General features: G+C 44.2%; 1 protein-coding gene across 9 annotated transcripts in view; it reads right to left on the bottom strand.

The window, feature by feature from the left end:
• Positions 1 to 23927, bottom strand: part of SFMBT2 (Scm like with four mbt domains 2) — a 264676-nt gene that overhangs the window by 38626 nt on the left and 202123 nt on the right. For all 9 annotated transcript variants that reach the window (XM_035306701.3, XM_035306700.3, XM_035306702.3 and 6 more), the window contains 5 exons: positions 23015 to 23141; positions 9795 to 9908; positions 6516 to 6558; positions 4503 to 4573; positions 785 to 924 (listed from right to left, as the gene is read on the bottom strand). In XM_035306701.3, coding sequence (XP_035162592.3) covers positions 785 to 924; positions 4503 to 4573; positions 6516 to 6558; positions 9795 to 9908; positions 23015 to 23141 — 495 coding nt within the window. The remainder of the gene's footprint in view (positions 1 to 784; positions 925 to 4502; positions 4574 to 6515; positions 6559 to 9794; positions 9909 to 23014; positions 23142 to 23927) is intronic.

The following is a 23927-nucleotide window of genomic DNA, read 5'->3' as shown; positions in this document are numbered from 1 at the left end:
CAGAGAAAGCATTGATGTGTGTAAGAAAAGATGAGAGATAAGAGTTCCAGGGAGAGTTTGGAAACTATTCCAAATTTCTAATCTGTCTCCAAGCAGTCAGAGGCTATTCTAGAAAAACGCAGTAGAGAAGGAGCCTCAATCCACATTCTCAGGATTCACCTCTCTCTGCAGGTTATCACCCAAAGGCAGTGGGAAAAGTCACCCAAAGCACAACCTCCAAGTGATAGGCCTGGATGAGATCCATAAGACAAACCTCATCAAAGCACCTGGACACCTTCGAAATACTTACCATTACCTCCCACGTGCAGGTACCAGGTGCCGGGAAGAGATGGATTAAAAAAAAAAAGGAGACACAGCACCACAACCTAGCCAAGGGGCACCATTCTCAGTAACAATACCATACGCTGCCTTGCAAAGTCCTCTGTGCTATTCCAAGCTGTTCACCTCTTTGGAAACCTCAACTCCAGTCCTGCCCTTGCTCCAAACACTATCTTCCCTCTGTCTTCCCCAAAGCACTTCATTCATATCTAGTGCCACATTTTCCTCTAATTTGAGGGGCGGCAGATATGCGTCCCTCCCACTGCACAAGGAACCTTTCATGGGGCAGAGCACCATTTTTCTGTCTTTCTATCTCTGGTTTCAGCCCCCAGGATGGAGAGAAAGGAGGTCTTGGTAAATGTTAACTGAATTGCTTCTGATGTCTAGTCCCTCCTTCAGAAACTGGGCCCACAGCTTTTTAAAAAACCCTGTTAAAGTAAGCCAAGGTGACTGTGCATGTCTTTACCTCTTTAAGAACCAGCACGCATTTGCCTGGTCCCACCGACTGAGGTAGCTCGGCAATCCTTCCTTTGTTCAGGTAAGGGCCTGAGAAACACCTGTGGTTGATGAAGAGCTGAGGACAGCAGTATTTCCCATTGACGGTTCCTGCAGGGGAGAGCAACACAGCCCATGCTTAGGACCACAACCCCAGACCCCAGGGAACCCAAGACCCTTGCTTAATCCACACGGTCAGGGAGAAGGACCACGCAGAGCTGCTTGAGCTCTTGGCTGATGGGGAGTCAGGCATAATCAAAGCAATGAATCCCAGAAGGAGCACAACTGTGACGACCAGTGTCATTAGAACTGTCATTAGGAGGCCTCGCTCTGCCTCCAAATTGTAACGGAGCAGCAGAGAAAAATGGACAGTTGTCTTCTTTTGAGAAAAAGGCTCTGTGTCTAATAGTGGGACATTTTATTTTATTTCTTATTCTTTTTGAGACAGTCTCTCTCTGTTGCCCAGGCTGGAGTGCAGTGGCACGATCTTGGCTCACTGCAATCTCCACCTCCCAGGTTCAAGCAATTCCCCTGCCTCACCCTCCCAAATAGCTGGGATTAGGCGCATGCCACTGTGCCCAGCTAAATTTTTTTGCATTTTTAGTAGAGACAGGGTTTCACCATGTTGGCCAGGCTGGTCTCGAACTCCTGACCTCTGTCGATCCACCTGCCTTGGCCTCCCAAAGTGCTGGGATTACAGGAGTGAGCCACTGTGCCTGGCAGGACATTTTATATTCTTAAGGATACCTTAAAAATTCAGATTTTTTCTTTCACCATATAAATAAATATTTGTTTATGATGCAATATTCAAGACACATGAAAAGACACAAAGGCCAAGACGATGACCACTCCAGAATCACTGTGTAGTTCAAGGACAAAAACACCAACTACACAGCGAAATCCCATGTCACTCACCCCAGTGACACCCCAAACTGGTGATCATGACCCTGAATCTAGTGTTCATCATCCACAAGCACGTCAACCACACACACAGAAGCATGTGTGTGCTTACAAGCAATATATGATATTTTAAAACATATTCCACAAATGATTTCCTATAAGATTTCATTTGTTTGCTTAACAAGAAGTTTCGGAGATATATCCAAGTTGGTAGATGTGGATCTAAAAAGTTCATTCTTTTTTTTGTTTTGTTTTGTTTTTGAGACAGAGTCTTGCTCTGTCGCCAGGCTGGAGCGCAGTGGTGCAGTCTCGGCTCACAGCAACCTCTGGCTCCTGGTTCAAGTGATTCTCCTCTCAGCCTCCTGAATGGCTGGGACTACAGGTGTGTGTCACCAAGTCCAGCTAATTATTTTTTTGTATTTTTAGTACATACGGGGTTTCACCATGTTGGCCAGGAAGATCTCAATCTCTAGACCTTGTGATCCACCCCCGTTGGCCTCCCAAGGTGCTGGGATTACAGGCGTGATTCATTTCTTTACTTCTTTATTTGACTCTATTGAATTAATATATCATCATTTAGCTGCCTAGCCTCTTACTGATGGATATTTAGTTGTTTCTACTTTTCAGGACTGCCAACAGTGCTTTCATGAATACAGCTGTGAAAATCTTCTGCATGTGGGCAAGAGAGTCTTTCAGGCGTGTAACAAGAGTGGATCGGCTAGGCCACAGGTCTGTGTATCTGTATCTTCAGTTTTAACAGACATGGGCAAGCTGTTCTCCACAGTGACTAGCCCATTGACACGCTTGTTAGCACCAGGGAAGGGCTCCTGCAGTCCCACATCCACGCCAGCACTGGTTACTGCTGTGCTCCCCCACTCTGCCGGTCTGATGAAGCTGAAGCAGACCTCACTGCAGCTTAAGTCTGCATGACCCACATTCTTCTTTCAACTCAGAAAGGGAACAGGGAAAGCTGCTGATCTTGCTGTCTCAAAACGCCATGGGCAAGCAGAATCATTAAATGATAACATCTCAATCTAAAATTTATTTTCTGGCCAGGCACGGTGGCTTGTGCCTCAGGAGGCCAAGGTGGGCAGATCACCTGAGGTCAGGAGTTCAGGATCAGCCTGGCCAACATGGTAAGACCTCAACTCTACTAAAAATACAAAAAGTAGCCAGGCATGATGGCATGCACCTGTAATCCCAGGTGCTTGGGAGGCTGAGGCAGAAGAATTTCTTGAACCCCGGTGGTGGTTACAGTGAGCTGAGATCACGTCAGTGCACTCCAGCCTGGGTGAAAAGAGCAAACCTCTACCTCAAAAAAAAAGAGAAACTTTTTTTTTGTTTGTTTTTGAGACAGGGTCTCACTTTGTTGCCCAGGCTGGAATGTAGTGGTGCAATCTCGGCTTAGTGCAAGTTTCACCTTGCGGTTTCAAGTGATTCTCCTGCCTCAGCCTGCCGAGTAGCTGGATTACAGGTGCACACCATCATGCCCAGCTCATTTTTGTATTTTTAGTAGAGACAAGGTCTCACCATGTTGACCAGGCTGGGCTCGGACTCTTGAGCTCAAGCAACCTGCCTGCTTTAGCCTTCCAAAGTGCTGGAATTACAGGCGTGAGCCACCATCCTGGGCCTGAAGCTTCTAAATGTCTATAAATGTAGAACGAGGTTTCACTTCTGACTAAGGGACTCAGCACCCCCACCCTGACTCTACCCAAGCTCCAAGCTAAGCAACAACCACAGTGGAACTTCTGCAAAACCACCGCTGTCAATTTGGGATGGTAATTTAACAGTCTAGGTAGGCTTGTTCTCACAAAGACTTCAAGTAAGAACCAGCAGAGGTAGGAGGCAGAAATATTATTCTTCTAGATAGAAAAGAAGTAAAATTACAATTATAGACTATGAAAGGGTAGTTGGCATGGTTCTTTTAAAACCATTCTAAAGTTTGAATTATATACAACAAGCAAAATAATGAAGTCCAGGGCCTCATTCTTTACATGGAAATTTTTGGTAGGATTACTTTGCCTGTAGAAAAACTTTAGATTACTGGGCCTGTAGAAAAACAAAATTTTAGTTAAATCTACTCATCGAACTGCTCTTTACTACCAAGATAATCTACTAGTAGGATCCGTCCAAGGCATGTTCATTTTAATCCTGGAATTCCGAGCAGGTGTCATTTTGGCTTAGGGAATAGACTTTTTAATCAAATATGACAATGTACAAACATGTCTATTATGAGACTTGATGGCCAGAGGGTAGCTCACCAATGTACTTTCAAAGGTTATTGTAAGATATAAGACTTTACACATTAAAAATCATATATTGTTCACAACCGGCTCTTCAAACAGAGGGTTTTAAGGAACAATTCAAAAGCCAGGGGCAACTTAAATCCTAACAGCAAGTGTAAAAATGCAAGTGGAACCATAATAAAATATCAAAAAAAAAAAACCAAACCAAACTACCCAATGAGATGATACTCTCTATGCTTTCCTTTCCCGCATGACACACAGCCCTTACTTGGCTCCTAATTTGCAAGCCACAAATAAACCCTTCTCCTGTAGACTAGAACTGTCTAGAGCTACTGGCCAAGAAGCAGAAAAGAAAAGCCACAGAGAATTTAGCTTAGAAATTTTTCTTTGTAAAAAGTAAGTATCTGCTCATGAGTGGCAATGGAGAAAAACAGAATAGACTCAACATGCAGATACATTCATATCTACCTAGAAACATATATATGTCTCTGCTCCTGACTGCAAAGTGGGAAGGCACAGAGACCCCTAAATGGGACTGATTACCTGTGGTGTCCAGGTGAGGGAATAAACAAAGGTCATGAGGTATTTTCTTAACAGGCACTGCGGCCGGCGATCTGTCAACAGAGAAAACAGAACTATCAGGGACCACGAGCTTTGGAAGGAACGACTACATTCCAGGGTCTTATCACAGTTTAAAATGACTCTTCTAGAAATCTTCGATACAAAGACCAGATAATAGAATGCGTATATGGGAGCAGTCCCAGTAAGACCAGGTGAAAACAGCATTTCAGAAACATTCTCAAATTCTTTGGCTGACCCTAAAAAGCCCATGAGACACCTGCCCCCATGGGGCTGGCACTGATCAGTGAGTTTCTCCCAGGGTGCTTCTGGCCTTATCTCTTGCTATGGAATTGTAATACTGTCTTCCATTATACTTCAGACATCAAGATGCATTATGTTACATTTAATTAAAGGCAGGCTCTTCTACTTCCATGTCTAATTGAAAACTACTTTCCACGAACTTTGGTTTCTGACCTCGGGGCATGTTTGACTCATGGCCACACTAAATATAAGACCTTAAAAGAAAATCTATAAACTGGAGAATCTTAAACTGTGAAGTAGGCTTATTCCAGGACAGAGCTCTGTTGGAGTTCAGGAAAAATGTTGCTGAATCAGTATGTGTTTAATATGGAGCCTTATGGGAGAAGAGGTGAGCCAGGTTTCACAGGGGTGTCTAGGCTGGTGGCATAGAGACCACATGGATGAAAAGCTCCTTCAGCTCAAAGTCAACCTTTACAAGAGATCTTAGCAAGGTCCTCTCTGGAGTGGTTCTCCAAGAGGCGTCCCCCAAGCCCACAGCAATGGCGTCACCTGTAAACTCATCAGAAATGCAGATTCTTGGGCCCCATCTCAGACGTTCTGAATCAGAAATGTTGAGAATCGGGCCCAGCGATCTGTTCGCTCCAAGCTCCCTATGTGACTGACGCATGGGAAGGGTGAGAACTGTTAATCCATGGGCTGCACAGTTAGGAGTGGTGGATTCGAGTTTGGATTTAGTCACAGGTGTGTCGTGAAATCTCTCTACTTCAGCATCAGGTGGATAACGTGGAACCTGGTTACGAACCGCACACGCTGCATTTAGAAGCGAACCCATAAAAAGCACCTACAGAACTGTTATTGTCATTCAAACAGTGCAGTTACAGTTCAATGTCATATTATTTAAACTCAACTACTGCACATGAAAAATGCTGTTTTCAGTTGTCTTTCCATCAATACATTTTTATTTACTTAAGAAAATCACTTGGCAAGGAATGTACATTTTAGTGTATTTTAAATATTTTTTCAATATCTAGAAATGCTACTAGCAGGTCACAACTTTTCAGAAACACACTGCCTTCCTGGACACACTTTCCTAACACCCTCTCTCCAAGTAAAATCACAAATGAAATGAGGGATGGGGTACAATCTGGGTTTGCTCAGCCTACAACCTAAGGCCTAGAGTTTTTTCAAAAGGAATCGAATTTAATCTTCATAAGAACTCACCAATTATATTTTATAAACCAGGGCACTGAGAGGCAGAGAACTAAAGTTACTTGCTCAAGTTCACTCAGCAGAGCTGGGGTTGGACTGAAGATTTTTGCCCCCCAGGCCCAGCCACTCCAGGAGAGGTGAGTAAGCAGCAGCGTTCCAAGTGCAGTGAGGGGCTGCGAGTCGAAACTGCACCTGCCACGTGGGGCCCCTGTGGACGCTGAGAGTTGCAGGCACAGACAGCCATTACTCTGTGTGTAGGTATGGGATGCTCCCCAGGTATGCCCAGGTGGAATAAAAAGCGAGCCACAGGAATCTGGACTGTGAGTGCCTTGGGGACACACACAGTCACTGTGTCTTGCACATAACAGGTACACAACAAATGACAGCCACTATGTTTTGCTGCTACCTCTACTAGTGTGCTATTTGCTAGTAACTCCAATAAAAACAGCCATGCTTCCCATCCTCCATAAAGACGCTACAGTTTATCAGTATATGGTACAGTCTGGCGGGGAAAAAAGCACATACTGTTTCTCCGGTTGCACAACTGCAATCTTTCTCTTCTTTTGTGCTGTAAAAAAGGCAAATGGGGAAAAAGGAAATCAGCTTTGTTAGTGGAGCAAGTCCATTTTTAAAAACAGGTTATAAAGGCACCCATTTTAAAGCAGTAACTTAAATGCCGAAAAGTTACATCACTCTGGCAATTCCCTATGTGTTTCTTCCAGCACAGGACAGACGTTAACTCACCAGACGTGAGATCCTGGTAGAAATTAGTCCACTTAATCTTATCATGACACTAGCTACTTTACTTTAAATGTGCGCTTAGGAAAGCAAAAGAGTACCCCTGTTGTGCCTCACATAAGCACACATGTTCAGAGCAATTGTTGCAGGCAGTTATCCAGAAGGACTTCTTTCCCAAGGAGAGTTGTGATGGGGCAAATCATGTCACTATCACAATGCACTCCCAAAGTGCTGTCAGACATGTGCATTTAAACTAAAGCATGGTATTCACAAAAGGAGAATCAGTAGCTCGCAAATATGTCTGGTCAAATATTGACATCCATGAGCGAATAGTGATTTCTATGGATAAGAACATTTCCAGTTTATATTTATAACTGATTCCGATCACCTTAACAAAAATAGACGAAAGCTTTTGGCGTCTACAACTCTGGCTCGGATAATCCTACATCTTCCAACATAAGCATAAATTAATTCCAACAAAACTTCTAAAGCTGCTGGAGTCTGGCAGCTTTGGAGATGGAGTTTGCCTCTTTAAAGCAAAATATATGTGCAAGGAATGCAAGCAAAAATAAATAAGAAAAATACTCCATAAAACCTCGCCTACTCTGGACTAATAGTCAATTCCAGTTATTACTACAAAAAGGTCCACACTTAGGACCTCTCAGGTGCAAAGTGAGCTTGGCATACTTGTCTCCTTTGGTCTTTGTTAATGGGATGGGGATGCTTTACCCCCTGGGAAAAAGCCAAGCACAACAGACCCGGATCCCAAATCCTGAAGAACCGGGAAACTTTACAGTGTTCATCTTAACCTGTACGTGACTGTGCTCCGGAAAAGCCCAAAGCACTTGCAGCCTCCCATATCCATGTGAAGTGGAGAGGAAGAGGATTCAGGACACCAGGTTCTCCTTGAGGGCCAACAAGGACAAAGGGGATCGGAGCTCCAATCGTGGGACAAAACTCAGGGAGAACCTACTGGCCATGCTGGCTGGGCAAGGTCAGAATCTGAAGCACTTCTTTTTTTAGACAGAGCGGAGTATGGGTCTGTCACCCAGGCTGGAGTGCAGCGGTGCAATCTCAGTTCACTGCAACCTCCACCTCCCGGGTTCGAGCAATTCTTGTGCCTCAGCCTTCCAAGTAGCTGGAATTACAGACATCCACCACTACACCTGGTTGATTTTCTATATTTTTAGTAGAGACGGGGTTGCGCCATGTTGGCCGGGCTGGTTTTGAACTCCTGACCTCAGGTGATCCACCCGCCTTGGCCTCCCAAAGGGTTGTGATTACAGGCGTGAGCCGCCACCACCACACCTGGCCAGAATCTGCATCACTTTAAGTGACAGGGGAAAATAATGTCCCTGAGATTAAAATGATGATTATATGATCAATGTTTTAGAATATTTTTAAATAAGGGGAAACTATTACTCTAAACTGATCAGACATTGAGTAGGACGGTTGAGGAAAAGGAGAATCCCGTAGCATCCAGGCCTGTGTCTAATCTGAACTACCTACTTGTTTCACACACATAATGTCCTCTGGTGCTCTTCATAATGCTAGCTAGAGGAGCCCTGAAACTCTGTTGCCATCAAGGAACTTCAAGTCAACTGTGCGATGGAACTGGGGTGTTTCCAGCAATGCTGTGAGAGTCTACAGAAGTGACCACAGAACAGGCTCTTAGGAAGGAGGAAAGCTGGCGCCTAAGTTCCGTAAGGAAAATGATGGAGATAGAATCTCTTCAACAGTGGAAACCTATGATCTTTAAGGACTCATCATTTTAAACAACACTTCTGATACACATTAGGATTGAATAATAAATGCAATGATTTATTAGGTTAGAAGATTATTAAATGGTACCATTTTGTGATAATGACCTATAATAATACACATTAAAACACACTGTTGGTGGGCTTGATGGCTCACGCCTGTAACACCAGCACTTTGAGAGGCTGAGGCAGGTGGATCACTTGAGGTCAGGAGCTCGAGACCAGCCTGACCAACATGGGGAAGCCCTGTCTCTACTAAACATATAAAATTATCCTGGCATGGTGGTGGGTGCCTGTAATCTCAGCTACTTGGGAGGCTGAGGCAGGAGAGTCACTTGAACCTGGTTGCAGCGGGCCAAGATTGCACCATTGCACTCCAGCCTGGCAATAAGAGTGAAATTCCGTCCCCAAAACAAAACAAATGAACAGAAAAACCACTGTTGCCTGTATTTAAATGTGCATGTGTGTGCGTGCACATGTGTACGAATGGGCGTGTGCTGCTGGGTTGATTATCTGTGAATATTGGTTTTATTTGCTATTTCTGTAACCAAAGGGATGTGTGGTAATATACTTTATAAAGTACAGTTGAAATAACAGTGAATAGTTAGTGCTAAGAGTAGGTTAGGTGTTTGTTTTATTTATTTTTTGAGATAGAGTCTCACTCGTCACCCAGGCTGGCTGCAATCTTGGCTCATAGCACCATTGACCTCCTAGGCTCAAGCAATCCCCCCGCCTTAGCCTCCAGAGTGGCCAGAGACATGTGCCACCCTACTCAACTAATCTAATTCTATATGTACTTCTTGTTTTGTGTGTAGACGGTGTCTCACTATGCTGCCCAGGCCAGCCTCAAAATCAGGGGCTCAAGCATCCTCTTGCCTTGGCCTCCCAAAGTACTAAGATTACAGGAACAAGGCACCGTGCTACACGGTATTCTGTTGGTAGAAGCTACATGAGAAAAATCAGATCTTTCAAAGAAATGATAATACAATAATATAGTATGTAACAAATTTTTTTACATCAAAACAATGAACTGTATAAAAAACGGAGAGTGACGATTTCAGATATGTTTTCCTCTGCCTCTCTGTGACCTTCAACTGTCCCTCACTGTTAGTCTGGCAACCTGTGACATCATCTCATGCAGACGCTTAAAGATTAAGTGAGATAACAAAAACATGGGTTCTCAGTGGAAAATCAAAATCTTATTTGTGCTTTAGAACTTGGGTCATAATTTCTTTACGAAGCTGCCGACTGATTCACGAAGATCGCCAATGTTATCCACCGCCCCCCTCAACCGGGAACCACTTACAGACTGTTTTGTGTGGTGTAGTCAAAGGATAAGAATTGGCTTCACACCAGCCCACGGGGAAGATGTCCATGGACTCCACATCAACAATAACCTCTGGAACAGGAGTCTGCAGCCCTGCACGGGAAGAAGTTGAGACAAGAGGGACAAACAGATCTTACCAACAAAGAAACAGAAGAACAACAATAATGGGGCATCTCTAAGATTGAGAAAAACATTCCTTTACACGTTAAAAAACAAAAACAAAATAGACAGCAGCCGAATGGAAGACATGACTTTGAAAGAGTCTTCAGTCTTATCACAGATACAAACGCTTGAGATAGAACTGGGCGGGAATAAAAGGGGTTCACATAAAGTGAGGGTTTAGAAAAATAGATATATTCCACCCTAAAAATAAGAGAAGAAGGCAGCAAATCACACCGCCATATGTGTACCTATACAATGATCTTGCATGTTCTTCACATGTAGCCCAAAACCTAAAATGCAATAAAAAAAAATAAAAAAGTAAAAGAAGAAGAAGGACTGTAGGGAAAGATTAGCATCAGAGCAGGATTTGCTGAGAGAACGAGCATCTCCCTTTCCTAAGAACAGCTCTGAGGTTAAGGGAAGGTGTTGGAGCTTGGGGTGGGACTGCAGGGCCCACATCTAAGCCTTTGTGATGTGCTTCACCCAACACCAAGCAAAGACAACCTTCAATGAAAGAAAGTCAAGCATCCCAGCTAAACGGAAGCAGTAAAACTCAGAAACAAGGTTTATGAGCAGTGTACATGGACAAGGCCCTTTCTCTAGGAAACTTGTCAACCTATCAGTATGGAGTCACTTTGTTTTGGACTGTTTGTGGCCTGCAGACTTTGGCCACGGCATGGAAAAGTCATTTAAGTAGCAATGTCTAAAAGGAATCCACTAAAACGTGGGATCTGATGACTGTCACATCCTGTTTCATCATTACAGTCATGCCGTGTGATGACCTGGCTTCACAGCCAAGAACCTCTGAAAAGACAAAGAGTCTGGATTTAATAACAGCCAAAGTTTCAACGAGCTCTGGCTACGGAGAGAATAAATGTTGAACTAGTTAAAAGAAGAAAATTCGATACCAAATCAATAGTTAAGAAAAAAAAAAAAACGCTTTGAAGCAGGAATCAAGAGATAAGAGCTCCATTAAGAAATGGTGACCCATGGACTCTGACCCCTTAATCCAGTTCTGCTTTGGTTTCCTCACTGAGAACCAAGATGAAAAAAACACAGTGGCCGGGCATGGTGGCTCATGACTGTAATCCCAGTACTTTGGGAGGCCGAGGTGAGCAAAGTGCTTCAGTCCAGGAGTTCAAGATCAGCCATGGCAAGACCTCATCTCTACAAAAAAATACAAAATTAGCCTGGCGTGGTGGCAGGCACCAGTACTCAGGAGGCTGAGGCAGGAGTATTGCTTGAGTCCAGGAGTTTGAGACCAGCCTGACCAACATAAAGAAACCTTATCTCTATGAAAAATACAAAATTAGCCTGGCGTGGTAGCAGGTGCCTGTAGTCCCAGCTACTTGGGAGGCTGAGGTGGGAGGATCGCTGAAGTCTGGAAGATCAAGGTTATAGTGAGCAGTGAGTACACCATTGCACTCAAACCTAAGTGACAGAGCAAGATGAAGGAAGGAAGGAAGGAAGGAAGGGAGGGAGGGAGGGAGGGAGGGAGGGAGGGAGGCGGGGGGAGGGAGGGAGTGGGGGGAAGGAATAACACGGTAAGCCCCATCCATGTCATCTCACCACATCTGAAGAATTTTGAATCACATCCTCCCTCCTCACCAAAACTATAACTTCATGAAGTTACAACCAAATACCAACAACCAAACACAGAATGGTCCTAAATCTGCTGCGAGCTCCAGTGGCTCTGACTTTTTATCATCAAGTAGACATGGTGAAGATGGAGCATGTTAGTTGCTAAACGTGGGCTCCCAATTGAGAGTTAAGCCAACATATTGGTGCATGTCAGGTGCCCTGAACACGGACAGCAGGTGCTTATACAAACATACTATCATCGCCATTCATCATTTGGAAGTTTTGATTGGTTCTCAAAGAAATCAGTTACCACGATTGTCAGTCTTCACTTTTTAAATGTTTGATTCCCCTATAATTTAAAGGATAAAGAAGATAAAGGAATGCTAGGAGATCCATAGGGCTTATTTTTGAACAAGGGTGAATAAACAGACATTGTTTCCGTTTAATGTTGTAAGACTTGACCGATATTTAACCTAATGCTAAAGGAATCAAACAAGAAAGAATATGTTCAAAACAGACAAAAGGTAAAGAAACTCTCCCCAAAGGCATGAAACGTGGAAGTCCCTCTGCCTGTCCTGAAGGGTGTGGGACTGATTCTTCAGAGTCCAACAAAGCGGGTCCCCAGGAAGGTTCCCGTTACACATGCTCACTACCTCCTCTGCAGACCCAAAGAGCATTTGTTTCTTAGCTACTCAACAGCCTTGCTAACAGCTTACATTCATTTACTAAATATATTTATATTTCCAGATTCAAGTTTAGCTACAAATAAGATTTTCAGGGTCATTAAAAGCGGTACTTCAAAAGGAAGCATAAAGGTAACTTTACGGCTTATTCCTTCCTAAATTATGACCTTCATCTTCTAATGTTCTGCTAGTTCAAACATCACATCGTGTTAAGGCTTTAATATATACACTTTGATACAATGTATACGTTAATATATTGCTAGGGCTGTCTTTACCAGACTTTATAATCCTTTCATCATGTTTCTCATTCAATTAAACAAGAATTTATGAGGTCAGAGGTGTCGGCTACCTTTCCCTCAAGAAAGTTACAGTTCTGCCTTCTCCCACCCCAGATATATCCCATGACGGCACCTATTAAATGAGAACCGATGAAAAGATCAGTCCTTTATCACCCGGGGTAAGTGTTCCTGACCCTGGACAAATCGCATTCTAAATAATGGGTACCAAGTCTTCATTTCCCTTTACCAAGCCTGTGAATCTCCATTCATCTGGCTGGACTCAGACAAACATCTTTTTAAACAAACTACTTCTCCAAGATAGGAGACCCACTAGCATGCAAAATAACACAATAAAAGACTGTGTCCAGTGATCCTCCTTATTTGAGGACTGCCAGAAGAACATATGCAAAGCTGAGTGTTCCACTGAAGACCACTGTAACGTCCTTTCCCATTTGATAGAAAAATCCCCAACAAGCAACACAGGACCAGCTCAATGTCTTGCCTTTGTCTAAGCTGCACCTGGTCAGTATGAATTCTACGTGTTTATTTGTATCCATGGCCTTCATCTCAGAAACCAAGAGGAAGCTTAAATCCCCATCCATGGGAAAGCACTTAGGCAAATCCGGGTGCATCCATATGAAGAAATATTCTGCAGCTACAAACAAGAATCAGACACCTCTTCACATGTTTATATGTGCAGATCTCCAAATGCATTGCTGAGTGAAAAAGGGGCACGGAACACTGCATACATATACGCTACCATCTGTTTAAAAGGGGGAAATAACATATATTCATATGTGCATAATATAAATCTGGAAGGAAATGCAAAATACTAACACAGCGAGTGTCCACGGGGAAAGCAACTAGGTGGCTGGGGGCTGGGGGCACAGGAGTGGAGGGAGAATCTAATGCAAGATAAACCTTTAGGATTTTTTAACCTTTGTGAATGAGTTACCTGTTTTACAACCAAGGCCTCCACAATTACCACCATTGTACCAACATAACCAACGATACCCAGAGAAGAAAGTTAAGATTCTCATATATAAATACGGTATTGCCACAGAGGACGGATTAATGAGGGGCTAATTACCATAAAGGAAAATAAGACTAAACAGCAGTCAACATTTCACTTCTAAGAGAGCAAAGAGTTTCTATACTCACAATCTAAACCGACAAGAACACAGATTTCTGAGAATCCATTTGGAACCTTAAAACAGTTCTGCAGTTTGCTACCCTCCTGGTCCCCAGTTCAGCAGAAGGCAGAGGTCTACCTGCCGCTCTCGAGGCAAAGACCACACCGTGACTTGACCCAGCTGATGGCACAGGAGGCTGTAATCAAGAGGGTCCCCTATGCCATCCAGAGCCCCAGGATGAAAAGGGGAGATGCTTACGGCTTGGGAGGACACCTGAGTGTCGTCTTAGGAAAACAATTCCATCAAACTCCTAAAATTATGTAATTTCTTCACTCCCAGCGAGTCACGGGAGAGAGCATGAGCATGTGTGAGCTCGGGGAAAGAGATGTCACAGGGCAGCAGAGGCAAGAGGGACCCGGGGCGAAGGAGGCAAAGGCGCTCCACCTGCTTTGGGAAGAGAATCGGAGCAACTGCTTCCTCTCAGTTAAAGGCTGGAAGAAGAAGAAGGAAAAGAAGTATTTAAGGGAATACGTTAACCTTGCCTAATAACTGTCCCCACTGAAAGTTAACAGGCACAGTCAATGCTGACAGGCTCCAGTGTGAGATGAACAGGCAAAACACCAGCAGAATGAAAAGCCTGTGTGAGCGCCCATAAGCGAGACCTGCCCACTAGGCCTGTTCCCTTTGCAGATGTCTGTCAAGAAGGCCGGTGGGCAGAGCATCCCTGGGTCAGCTCTGGCCTAGGCAGAAAGAAAAACGGTGGGCAAGGCTGTGGTGGGCAGGATCAAGGTATCATGGGAAAGAGGCTAAAGCAAATGACAGAAATGGAATGAAACATGTACGTGGGGAGGGGAAGGGGGCAGAGAGAGAGAGGAGAGAGACCCACACAACAGCAAACACAGAGCTTACTCCATTCCAAGTGTTCAATCCTCACAACAACCCTAAGAGATAGGGACTGTTTTCTTCCCCGTTTCAGAGATCAGCAAACAGAGGCACAGGAAGAGATCAAGTGGCCAGTAAGAGGCGGCTGCAGTCTAAGCTGGGTGGTCCAGCTCCAGAGCCTTAGAAAGCACCTGGGGTGGGCAGCTATCTTTTTCCTTCTTGTTCTCATTTCTGGGTGGGGGGTGTATGTCTAGCATTCGTCTCCCTCCTGTTAGGACCCCATACTGTTTTTGCAGAATTGCCACCATGCAGAAGTTCTTGCCTGCTGCTACAGGAGGAAAAGCCAGGTCAACCTGGGTGGGTTGGGGGGGGAGACTGACCCCTCCAGTGAGAACGTGCTCACCGGGATGTCACATGCATCACAATGGCAGCTGGAAAACCCGAACTTTGCTGTGGTTCCTGCTACAGAGTCTACTGGAGAGATGATTCCCTGGCCTCTGGTCAACACTCTTCCAAAATCATTCCCAATGGACTTATGACAGCCAGAAACAGTCCTGCTGCTGGGCACCAAAACCTACCAGAGCACCAGCTTTCAGATCAAACACCTGTGGCAGGACTAAATGCTTCTTCCCAGAGTCAACGCCCACAGGTCACCTGCTTTAACTGCCTGGAAAATACTCTTCTGTATTCCCATCTGCTGAAGCAGCTCCTCCCACTAAGGTCTCATGCAGGCCATACTTCTTGTTTTTAAAGATTTTAAAACCACCCATCCTGGCTTGAAATGTAATTATTTTCACATTTACATGTTGCCTTGTTTCAATTTTGTAAGTATCTGCAAAATGCGTATTAACTGCCTGATCTTTTCACCGGTTCCGGAAAAGCTTAAGTGTCTGTGTTCCATACCTGGTCTCCCAAACATATGAGGTGGGCTCAGGTGGGTTTCTCTGAGCCACACCATGCCTCGCCCGTTGACCTACTATAGTAGTTTACAAACTCGAGGCTGCATAAGAAACATTTGGGGAGGGAGACTACAAATGCAGATTCCCAGAGACAGTGCTCTGGGACTCGGACTGGAGGCACTGGGGCTGGGAGAAATGTGCATTCTAATAGGACCCCATTACTTGGAGGTGGAGGGCAGTTTGTTAGAACTCAGTCAACCATGGAAACAAACCAGTCAAGGCGTTTCTGAATTTTAGCTTCCAGCATAAAATATCTCACCATCCCCAAATTCAGGTGGCCAAACAGTAGCTGTTGAGGGACTGCTGTATCTTAAATCACTATTTTGTTCAGTTATACACATTTTATTTCTTCCTCATAGCTATTCAGCAAACACTGAGCGAGCAACGGTCACTTGACCTCCCGTAAAAACACTGTGCTTTGTCGGATGCACAGAGACGAGCAGAGCCCTGCAGAACGGTGCCCAGCACCACTCAGGAGGTTTGCAGACACGAGTGCTCCTTTCAGCTGGAACACAGGCTCCTGCAGGTGGCAAATCTGAAAAGAAGACCATGACTCTTGCACTCTATCAGTGTTCATCCACTTGCCACCACCCTGTAAGACAGATTCCATCACTTGCTGTTTTATACACTCAGAAAGTGCCAAGATCACATATCCAGGAAGCAGATGTTTCTACAGGGGATGGGTTGCTGAATGTCATGTCAGGAAATTTAGTCTTTACTCGATAGCAAAGACTTGGAACCAATACAAATGCCCATCAGTGATAGACTGGATGAAGAAAAGGTGGCACATATACACCATGGAATACTATGCAGCCATAAAAAAGAATGGGTTCATGTCCTTTGCAGGGACATGGATGAAGATAGAAACCATCAGCCTCAGCAAACTAACACAGGAACAGAAAAACCAAACAGTGCATGTTCTCAACTCATAAGTGAGAGCTGAACAATGAGAACACATGAATACAAAGAGGGGAACATCACACACTGGGGCCTGGCGGTGGGTCGGGGGCAAGGGGTGAGAGAGCATTAGGACAAACACCTAGTGCGTGTAGGGCTTAAAACGTATTTGTCGGTTTGACAGGTGCAGCAAATCACCATGGCACATGTATATCTATGTAACAGACTGCACGTTTTGCATATGCATCCCAGAATTTACAGTAAAATAAACAAAAATTTAAAAAAAGAAACACAGACCTACTATGTATTTGGAAGAAGGCAATGCCTGCATTTTATAGAAATGACCTCAAAGTCCCATGAAAAGGCAGAGAAAACAACACAAGTAAAAAGCAAGAAACAAGCAATGAAAGCAGGAGATGGAGGACATAGACGCGATCTTTCTTAACAAGAGGTTAAGAAAATGTCCAGCATCTTCCGGCCATCACTCCCAGGAACACAGGCCACTGCAGCAGGTGAAGAGAGGGCCGTGGCCCTGCCAGGTCGGGAACTGCCCCTGCGGGTTGCTGTGCTGTGTTCCTACCTTGGAGGCTGGGTACAGCTGATGCAAGTGGGGAAGGAAAGGTCAGCACAACAGGGTGAGTTCAGACATCTATTCCACCTCTGCCAACAGGCTGCAACCAAGTCAGATAAAGGCAGAGAGGCCACGCGACAACTCCAGAATGATACATTTCTTAAGATGGGCAAAGGAGAGATTAGACTTATCCTTGAGCTATCATTGCCTCTTGTGTTTAAATTCCTATGAGGAAGTTCTACAGACTTACGGGATCCCCACACTGCTCTCCAAATGCACTTGCAGAAATCAGAAACTACACATGTGCCAGACCTACCCTGCATGTAAGTGCTGTGCTCGTCAGTGAAGAATGTGAAGCTCATGGTACAAGGAGGCAACTCCTGAGCTCCAGACACTTCCTGTCCAAAGCTGTGCATGGCACGGATTCCTAGCTTGATATGTGTACGGTGTGTTTTGCCATTATTTATTTTTTCCACCCATTCAAGTCACAAAAACACAAAATGCAGATTCCCTGCCTGTTTTAATTTATAACACCCCATTTCAAAACTTGGTTTCATTATTCACACTTTAAAGCTTCTCTTCAACAATTTCTGCAGTGTTAATAACAGAAAGAACGAACTAACTCAGAAGTAAGGAAGCCTGCTTGTCTTCCTAACTCTTGTGACATGAGACATGTCTGCCTCGACTAAAAAGCTAAAATACTCAGCTCTGGGGAAGAGAGAGCAGATCGCATTCCTTCAACAGGAGGAAAAGTGTATGAAGCAAGATGAGGACAGAAATACAGACAACAGGCTTTGCACGGTGGCTCACACCTGTAATCCCAGCACTTTGGGAGGCCAAGGGAGAGGGATCACTTGAGCCCAGGAGTTTGAGACCACCCTGGGCAACATAATGGGAGCCCCGGCTCTACTAAAAATACAAAAGAAATGAGCCAGGTATGGTGACACATGCCTGTAGTCCCAGCTACTCAGGAGCCTGAGGTGGAAGGATTGCTTGAGCCCGGGAGTTTGAAGCTACAGTGAGCCGTGATTGCCCAGTCTGGGCCACAGAGCAAGACCCTGTCTCAAAACAAAACAAAAACATATAGAATATTTTCCAAATGTTTCCTATGGTCTTGAACCTGTTTTAGGTGATCTTCATGGATTAATTAATGTTGCAATTATCCCCTGAGGCAGGTGCCATTTAATCCAACATTGTACGTGGGGGCTCCAGGGCACTGCTCTGCTCAACCAAGCTCTGGAATCCCTCCCTAAGCAATCGGACCCTGGGTTCATCTGCACGGCTCATATCCACGGAGGCGGGGCCTCAGAAGGGGCCGCACGAAACCCTGCAGGGAGGAGAGTCTGCTGCAGGTGCCAGAGGGTGGCCTGCTGATGGGTTTAATCCTACACTGACTCAACTTCATAACATCAGGGCCTGCCCTGCTTCCCTCCTCCCTCCCTGCCCTGTTTGGCTTGAGGGTCTACTAGGGATGGCCCCTCCAGGCCTTGAACACAGCAGACAAACTTGCTGGGTGGTGTAGACCCCCATGTGATTGTCTGTTCATCCCAGCCACCAGGAACAGCTCAGTTCCTAAGACTTGAGCACATTCTCGAGGAACCAGATCCATCACGGAGTCTCTCTCTGGCTCCTGAGAATTTTCTTTTCATTCTCTTCTCCTGGCAAATTCTTCCTGGAAACTCTGCTGACTGCTTTAAGGCAAACCAAGCCCCTGCCGTTAAGTCATACCACGACTGTCATTTTAGAAATGGGGAAACCAGGGCTTAAGCAATGTGCTCAAGGCCACAGGGTGGTCAGGGGCCTGCATCCACACCTGGCTGACCCCGCTCCCATCGCAGTCCCCAGATCAGGATGACTGATATGGTTTGGCTGTGTCCCCACCAAAATCTCGTCTTGAATTATAGCTCCCCAAATTCCCAGGTATTGTGGGAGGGGCCTGGTGGGAGATAACTCTATTATGGGGCAGCTCCCCAATAATGTTCTCATGGTAGCGAATGAGTCTCACAAGATGTGATGGTTTTATAGGGGTTTCCCTTTCCCTTGGCTCCCATTCTCTCCTGCTGCCACCATGTAAGATGTGACTTTCACCTTCCGCCAGGATGGTGAGGCCTCCCAGCCACAGGCACTGTGTGAGTCCATTCTATCTATCTTTTCTCCCCAGTCTTGGATATGTCTTTATCAGCAGCATGAAAACGGACTGCCTTGTGTGACTACCGAGCTAGCCTGCTGTCCCTCCCTGGCTAGTGCCCTATTTGCTCCTAAAAGTCTCGTTTAAGCAAAGTTTGTGGTCACCATCCCCACATATCCTGTAGCCTCTGATGAGGGCCTCCGTGTCAAAATTCCTGCCCCTTCCTACGCCTCCTCACCTGGGATCCTCAATCACATCTTAAAATGTAACTGTCGCTATTCAAAGCTGTCTCTGTCGGAACCTGTTTTTCCTCCTCTGTGTCCCTAGTCCTTTTAATGGGCCTCTGGGGACATTGAAGGAAGCCCGGGAATCAGGACTGGCCCCTCTATCAACTAACTCTTCAGTCCTGCATTCACCAAAAGCCACCTACATCTTAATACTTTTGCCCATAAATAAGGTGGCCAGGTCTGTGAGGACCAAAAAGACCAGATGGCAAAGTAGATAAACATAAAGCATTATGATTGATAATCAACCTTGTAAAAAGCCATTTTCAGACAAATTCAGCACGATTTGACTCATATGAGGTACTCAGAATAATTAACTTCAAAGAGACGGGAAGGAGAATGGTGTCTATCAGGAGCTGAGCAGGGAAGGGAGACTTCTATGAAGAGAGAGTTTCAGTTCTGCACAATGAAAACCGTTCTGGAGACGGATGGCGGTGATGGGAATATCACAGTGCGAATAAACCTTTAGCCACTGAACTGTATAATTAAAAAGGGCTAAAGCGGTAAATTTAATGTTATATGTATTTTAAATGATTTTTTAAAACGAAAATGTTTTTCAATAAAATATCTCAAAATCACTCAAAAGTTCTTGTCAATCTGTTGCATTAACCGCTAAAAATGTGAGCTAGAAATCTACCAGGTAGATTTCCTACAGTGCATTTGAAGTGCAGTGTAAGTGGCGCATGTGTATCTCCTTAGCCAGGTGTCTAGGAAAAATGATTCTGAGAAAGAAGGCTCCAGAAAAGAAGCAAAGGAAGACAATGCAAGCATGTGACCCTCCTTCTGGGCTAAAGAGCTAGGAGAGCACATAGAACTGCCAGACCAATGTACCTGTCCCGTTAAAAGAACGACTGGAAATGAACAGAAAGCCACTTGGCTTGTGGCATAGCAGAGCTGTGAGTGTGGGAGCCAGGGTGTGCGGCCACAGTGCTAGGGGCCTAAGACTGAAAGTAACTTGTGTTATACTAACCACATTCACAGTTACAGACGTGATGACCTGCCACAGAACACTGACCTAAGAGAAGCCGCTGCCTCCTCTCCGGAACACCGGCCCCATCATCATCAATCGCCTCCTCTCTGGAACACCGGCCCCATCATCATCAATCGCCCTTGCTAACTGCCGCTGGTTTCTGAGAGCTTAAAATTCTTTTCAAATATGAACCTAAAAATAATACTACATCATCTCATGTATTTTATTCATTGCTCCCTCCTGAACAACAGCCCCTTTAGAGACATGTAAAGAATGAATCAACTTCAAGAGACATCAAATATTGACTAGAAAGAATCATTTTAATTACCTAAAGGTAGTCAATCAGTCCACTGTTGAAAAGACTTCAGATCAATTTAGTGCATGGAAATAACTAATAAAATTGTTACAAAGTACTTTATAAATTTAACGTGTCAAATAAATGGCCTATAATCGGAATAATCATCATTAAATAAAATACTTTAACAGCCACAAGGTGACCATGATGAATCTGTCATTTTATCCCCAAGATGGAGGAAAGGAAACACCAGAGAGATGAAACTGAAATAATGAGCACTAAGTGCCATTAAGTTGTCTCTTTGAAAGGTCAGTGCTCAGTAAGGGCCAGAATCAAAACCAAAACAGAAACCAAAATTCAAGCAAGACCCAGGAAACTGACTGGAAGTTTATTTGTATGCAACGTCTTTTGTGAGTGAGGATGAAGATGCATGATTTTGAGCAACAACTATAGATAATACACTATTCAACAGATAATACTCAACAGACTACTCACAAACACTTTTGAAACAATGTGTCAGGTCTGGGAAAACAGTCGGTGCGTATTTTCTAATCTGTTTCCTAACGCTAGCTAATTTTCATTACTACCCAATGAAAGCACTCTGGGGAATAAAAAAAATACCTGACATGAGCTACCTTTCATTTCCTTGCTAGAAAACCAGAAATCTGTATTCAAAGAACAGGCCAAAGAAGAAATACTGCCCCAAATGTTAAATATATACTAAATGTTGTTCATCATTCTTTTTAAGACACGGGAAACCGTAGGGTCTGGTGAAGCTAGCCACAGAGAAAATGTGAAGAACAATGAATTGAACCCCAGGCAGATCTTAAGAGCTTAGCTGGTTTCTCCACCTATAAAAATCAGGGCATTCTTGCTGCTGTTTGTGTTAGGTAATTAACAGCCGTAAAGCATGCTGAAAGTAGAAACTGCTAAATAAACAATGACTGCCAAAGAATTTTTACCACACCGTGCTAGATAGTCAGGATAAAGCATGGGCTTTTAACTTTACCATTGTTGTTTTCAAGTTAATAATGCAAACAAGAGTCCAATCTCATTAAGATGGCTCGGCATAGTTTAGACAGCAAGTTAAATTTCGTCATTAGAGAGTACGGAAGGAATCTTGTTTCTTCAAGAGCAGCAGTTCACTCAACTCTAGGTGGAGCTGTGAAAATAAAGCCATGTTCTATTCCTGTAAGCTACAGAAATGTCACCACATTGCCTGTGTCTACACTTCCGTTAATTCCAGACAGAGGCCATTCTACTTGAAGACCCATTAAGCAATCAACTTTTTGGGAATGTCCATTTATCTCACATTGAGTTTGGAACCCTAAACATCGGTAACGTTTTAAACCGTTTTCTGGGAATTGGTGACACAATGATGTCAGCCACAATGCCTGTTTTCCACACTTCTCAATCCCTTGGACTGCAGAGACTGTAGGCCTACCCAAGAACCTTGCAGGCATTTTATGGTCGCATAGTGAAGAAATACAAATGGAGAACATCTCAGTACCAATTCTGTGACTTTCCTTCTAAATTTTTTAATTCCAAGCATGGTATTGAGTAAGTCACAAAATTTAAACTATGAACTAGGAGAGCTAACATTATTTTACTGTTCATATTTGTTCATTTTTTACAGATACACTTGAAATAACTACTGAGTATTATGAATCCTAGGGGGAAAAAAACCCAAAGAAATATAAATCACAGAAAGATTGGAAAGCCTGGGAGATCAAATCCATTTTAATTATTTCTCACTGAAAACACAGCACCTGGAAAATATGGTTTTCTACTTAAATATAAAATCTGATCAGGATTCTGTTCACAAAATACACTGTTCTGTGAGTTTTCTTATACCTCTAAATACTCTTTCTATAAAGAAGAGTTTCAACATCACTGAACAAACAAGAGTAAATCCTGTTTACTAGACATTTGGAGAGAAAGTCATCTTCCAGGTACTATTTTGAGAAAGAATTAAATATCTCCAGAAGGAAGCAAAGTAAAAGACATTACCACATTAAAATACAAATATACAATTTCGTCCTCAAAATAACCAAGACCTCAAATCCCAGTTTTGGTGACTCACATTAATTTAATTGTGCCATTTACTTTACTAATCATAGATGTAAAAGGAACACTGCGTTCCAAACATAATTCTCTCACCAGCATCTCATTACATGAAATGATTAGTTGGGAGCCTCCGAATAAATTTTTACTTGATTAGTTTCACTTATTTAAGAACACTGAATAATTTAAGATCTGTTTAAATGAAACAGAAGCAAGGGGCCCTCTGAGAAGGGCTGCATTCCCCCACACCTGCCATCTCAACAAACCCTACATTACTCCCCCCAGCAAAGGCTACCCTCAGTGAGTACGTACCTTCCAGGTGAAGCCACATCAGCCGCCCCCTCACGCTCACAACGGAGGCCACACACAGTTCTCCTGGATTCCTGGGGTTCACAGCTTCGAGTTTCATGTTCTTTGTGAAACCTCGACTGAATGATGTCTGCAAGAGAAACACAACCGACACTGAGCCAGTGCTGACACAGCTGGACAAAGCTGGGCCGATGAAGAAAGGGAAAGAAATACACACGGATCCTACATCAACAAGACCGGCTTATGTGAGTGTTTGTTCCTTCCCACTGCTCATGAAGAAAGAACCAGCGGGTCTTCATTTCTTAGAACTACGCCTAGCACACAGTAGGTGCCTAATAATATGTGTTAAACGAGTGAGAGTATGAATTCATTCTCTCTCCAGTTCCACATGCACCCTTCCTTCTATGGGGTCACTGAAGTACACACCATTTCCTCCACCTTCCTATATCCCTGCATAAAAGTTCAAGTGGGTAGATGGAGTTTCCATCCGGCATCATTTTGCTTTAAAGGAAGTGGGAAGAATATCCTTTAGAAATTTTTGTAGTAAAAGGTCGGGCATGGTGGTTCATGTCCGTAATCCCAGCACTGCAGGAGGCCGAGGTGGGCAGATCACTCGAGGTCAGGAGTCCAAGACTGGCCTGGCCAACGTGATGAATCTCCATCTCTACTAAAATACACAAATTAGCTGAGCATGGTGGCATGTGCCTGTCATCCCAGCTACTCGGGAGGCTGAGGCAGGAGGCTCACTTGAACCCAGGAGGCAGAGGTTGCAGTGAGCTGAGATCTCACCACCGCACTCCAGCCTGGGCGACAGAGGGAGACTCCGCCTAAAAACAAAAACAAAAAAAAAAGAATTTTTGGTAGTAGTGTAGGTCTTTTTGATGAATTCTTGTGGTTTTCTTTGATCTGACGTGAT

This window comes from Callithrix jacchus, chromosome 7, assembly GCF_049354715.1.
Source record: "Callithrix jacchus isolate 240 chromosome 7, calJac240_pri, whole genome shotgun sequence".
NCBI lineage: Eukaryota > Metazoa > Chordata > Mammalia > Primates > Cebidae > Callithrix > Callithrix jacchus.
Note: the sequence above shows the minus strand (reverse complement) of the source record. Positions and strands in the feature narration are given on the sequence as shown.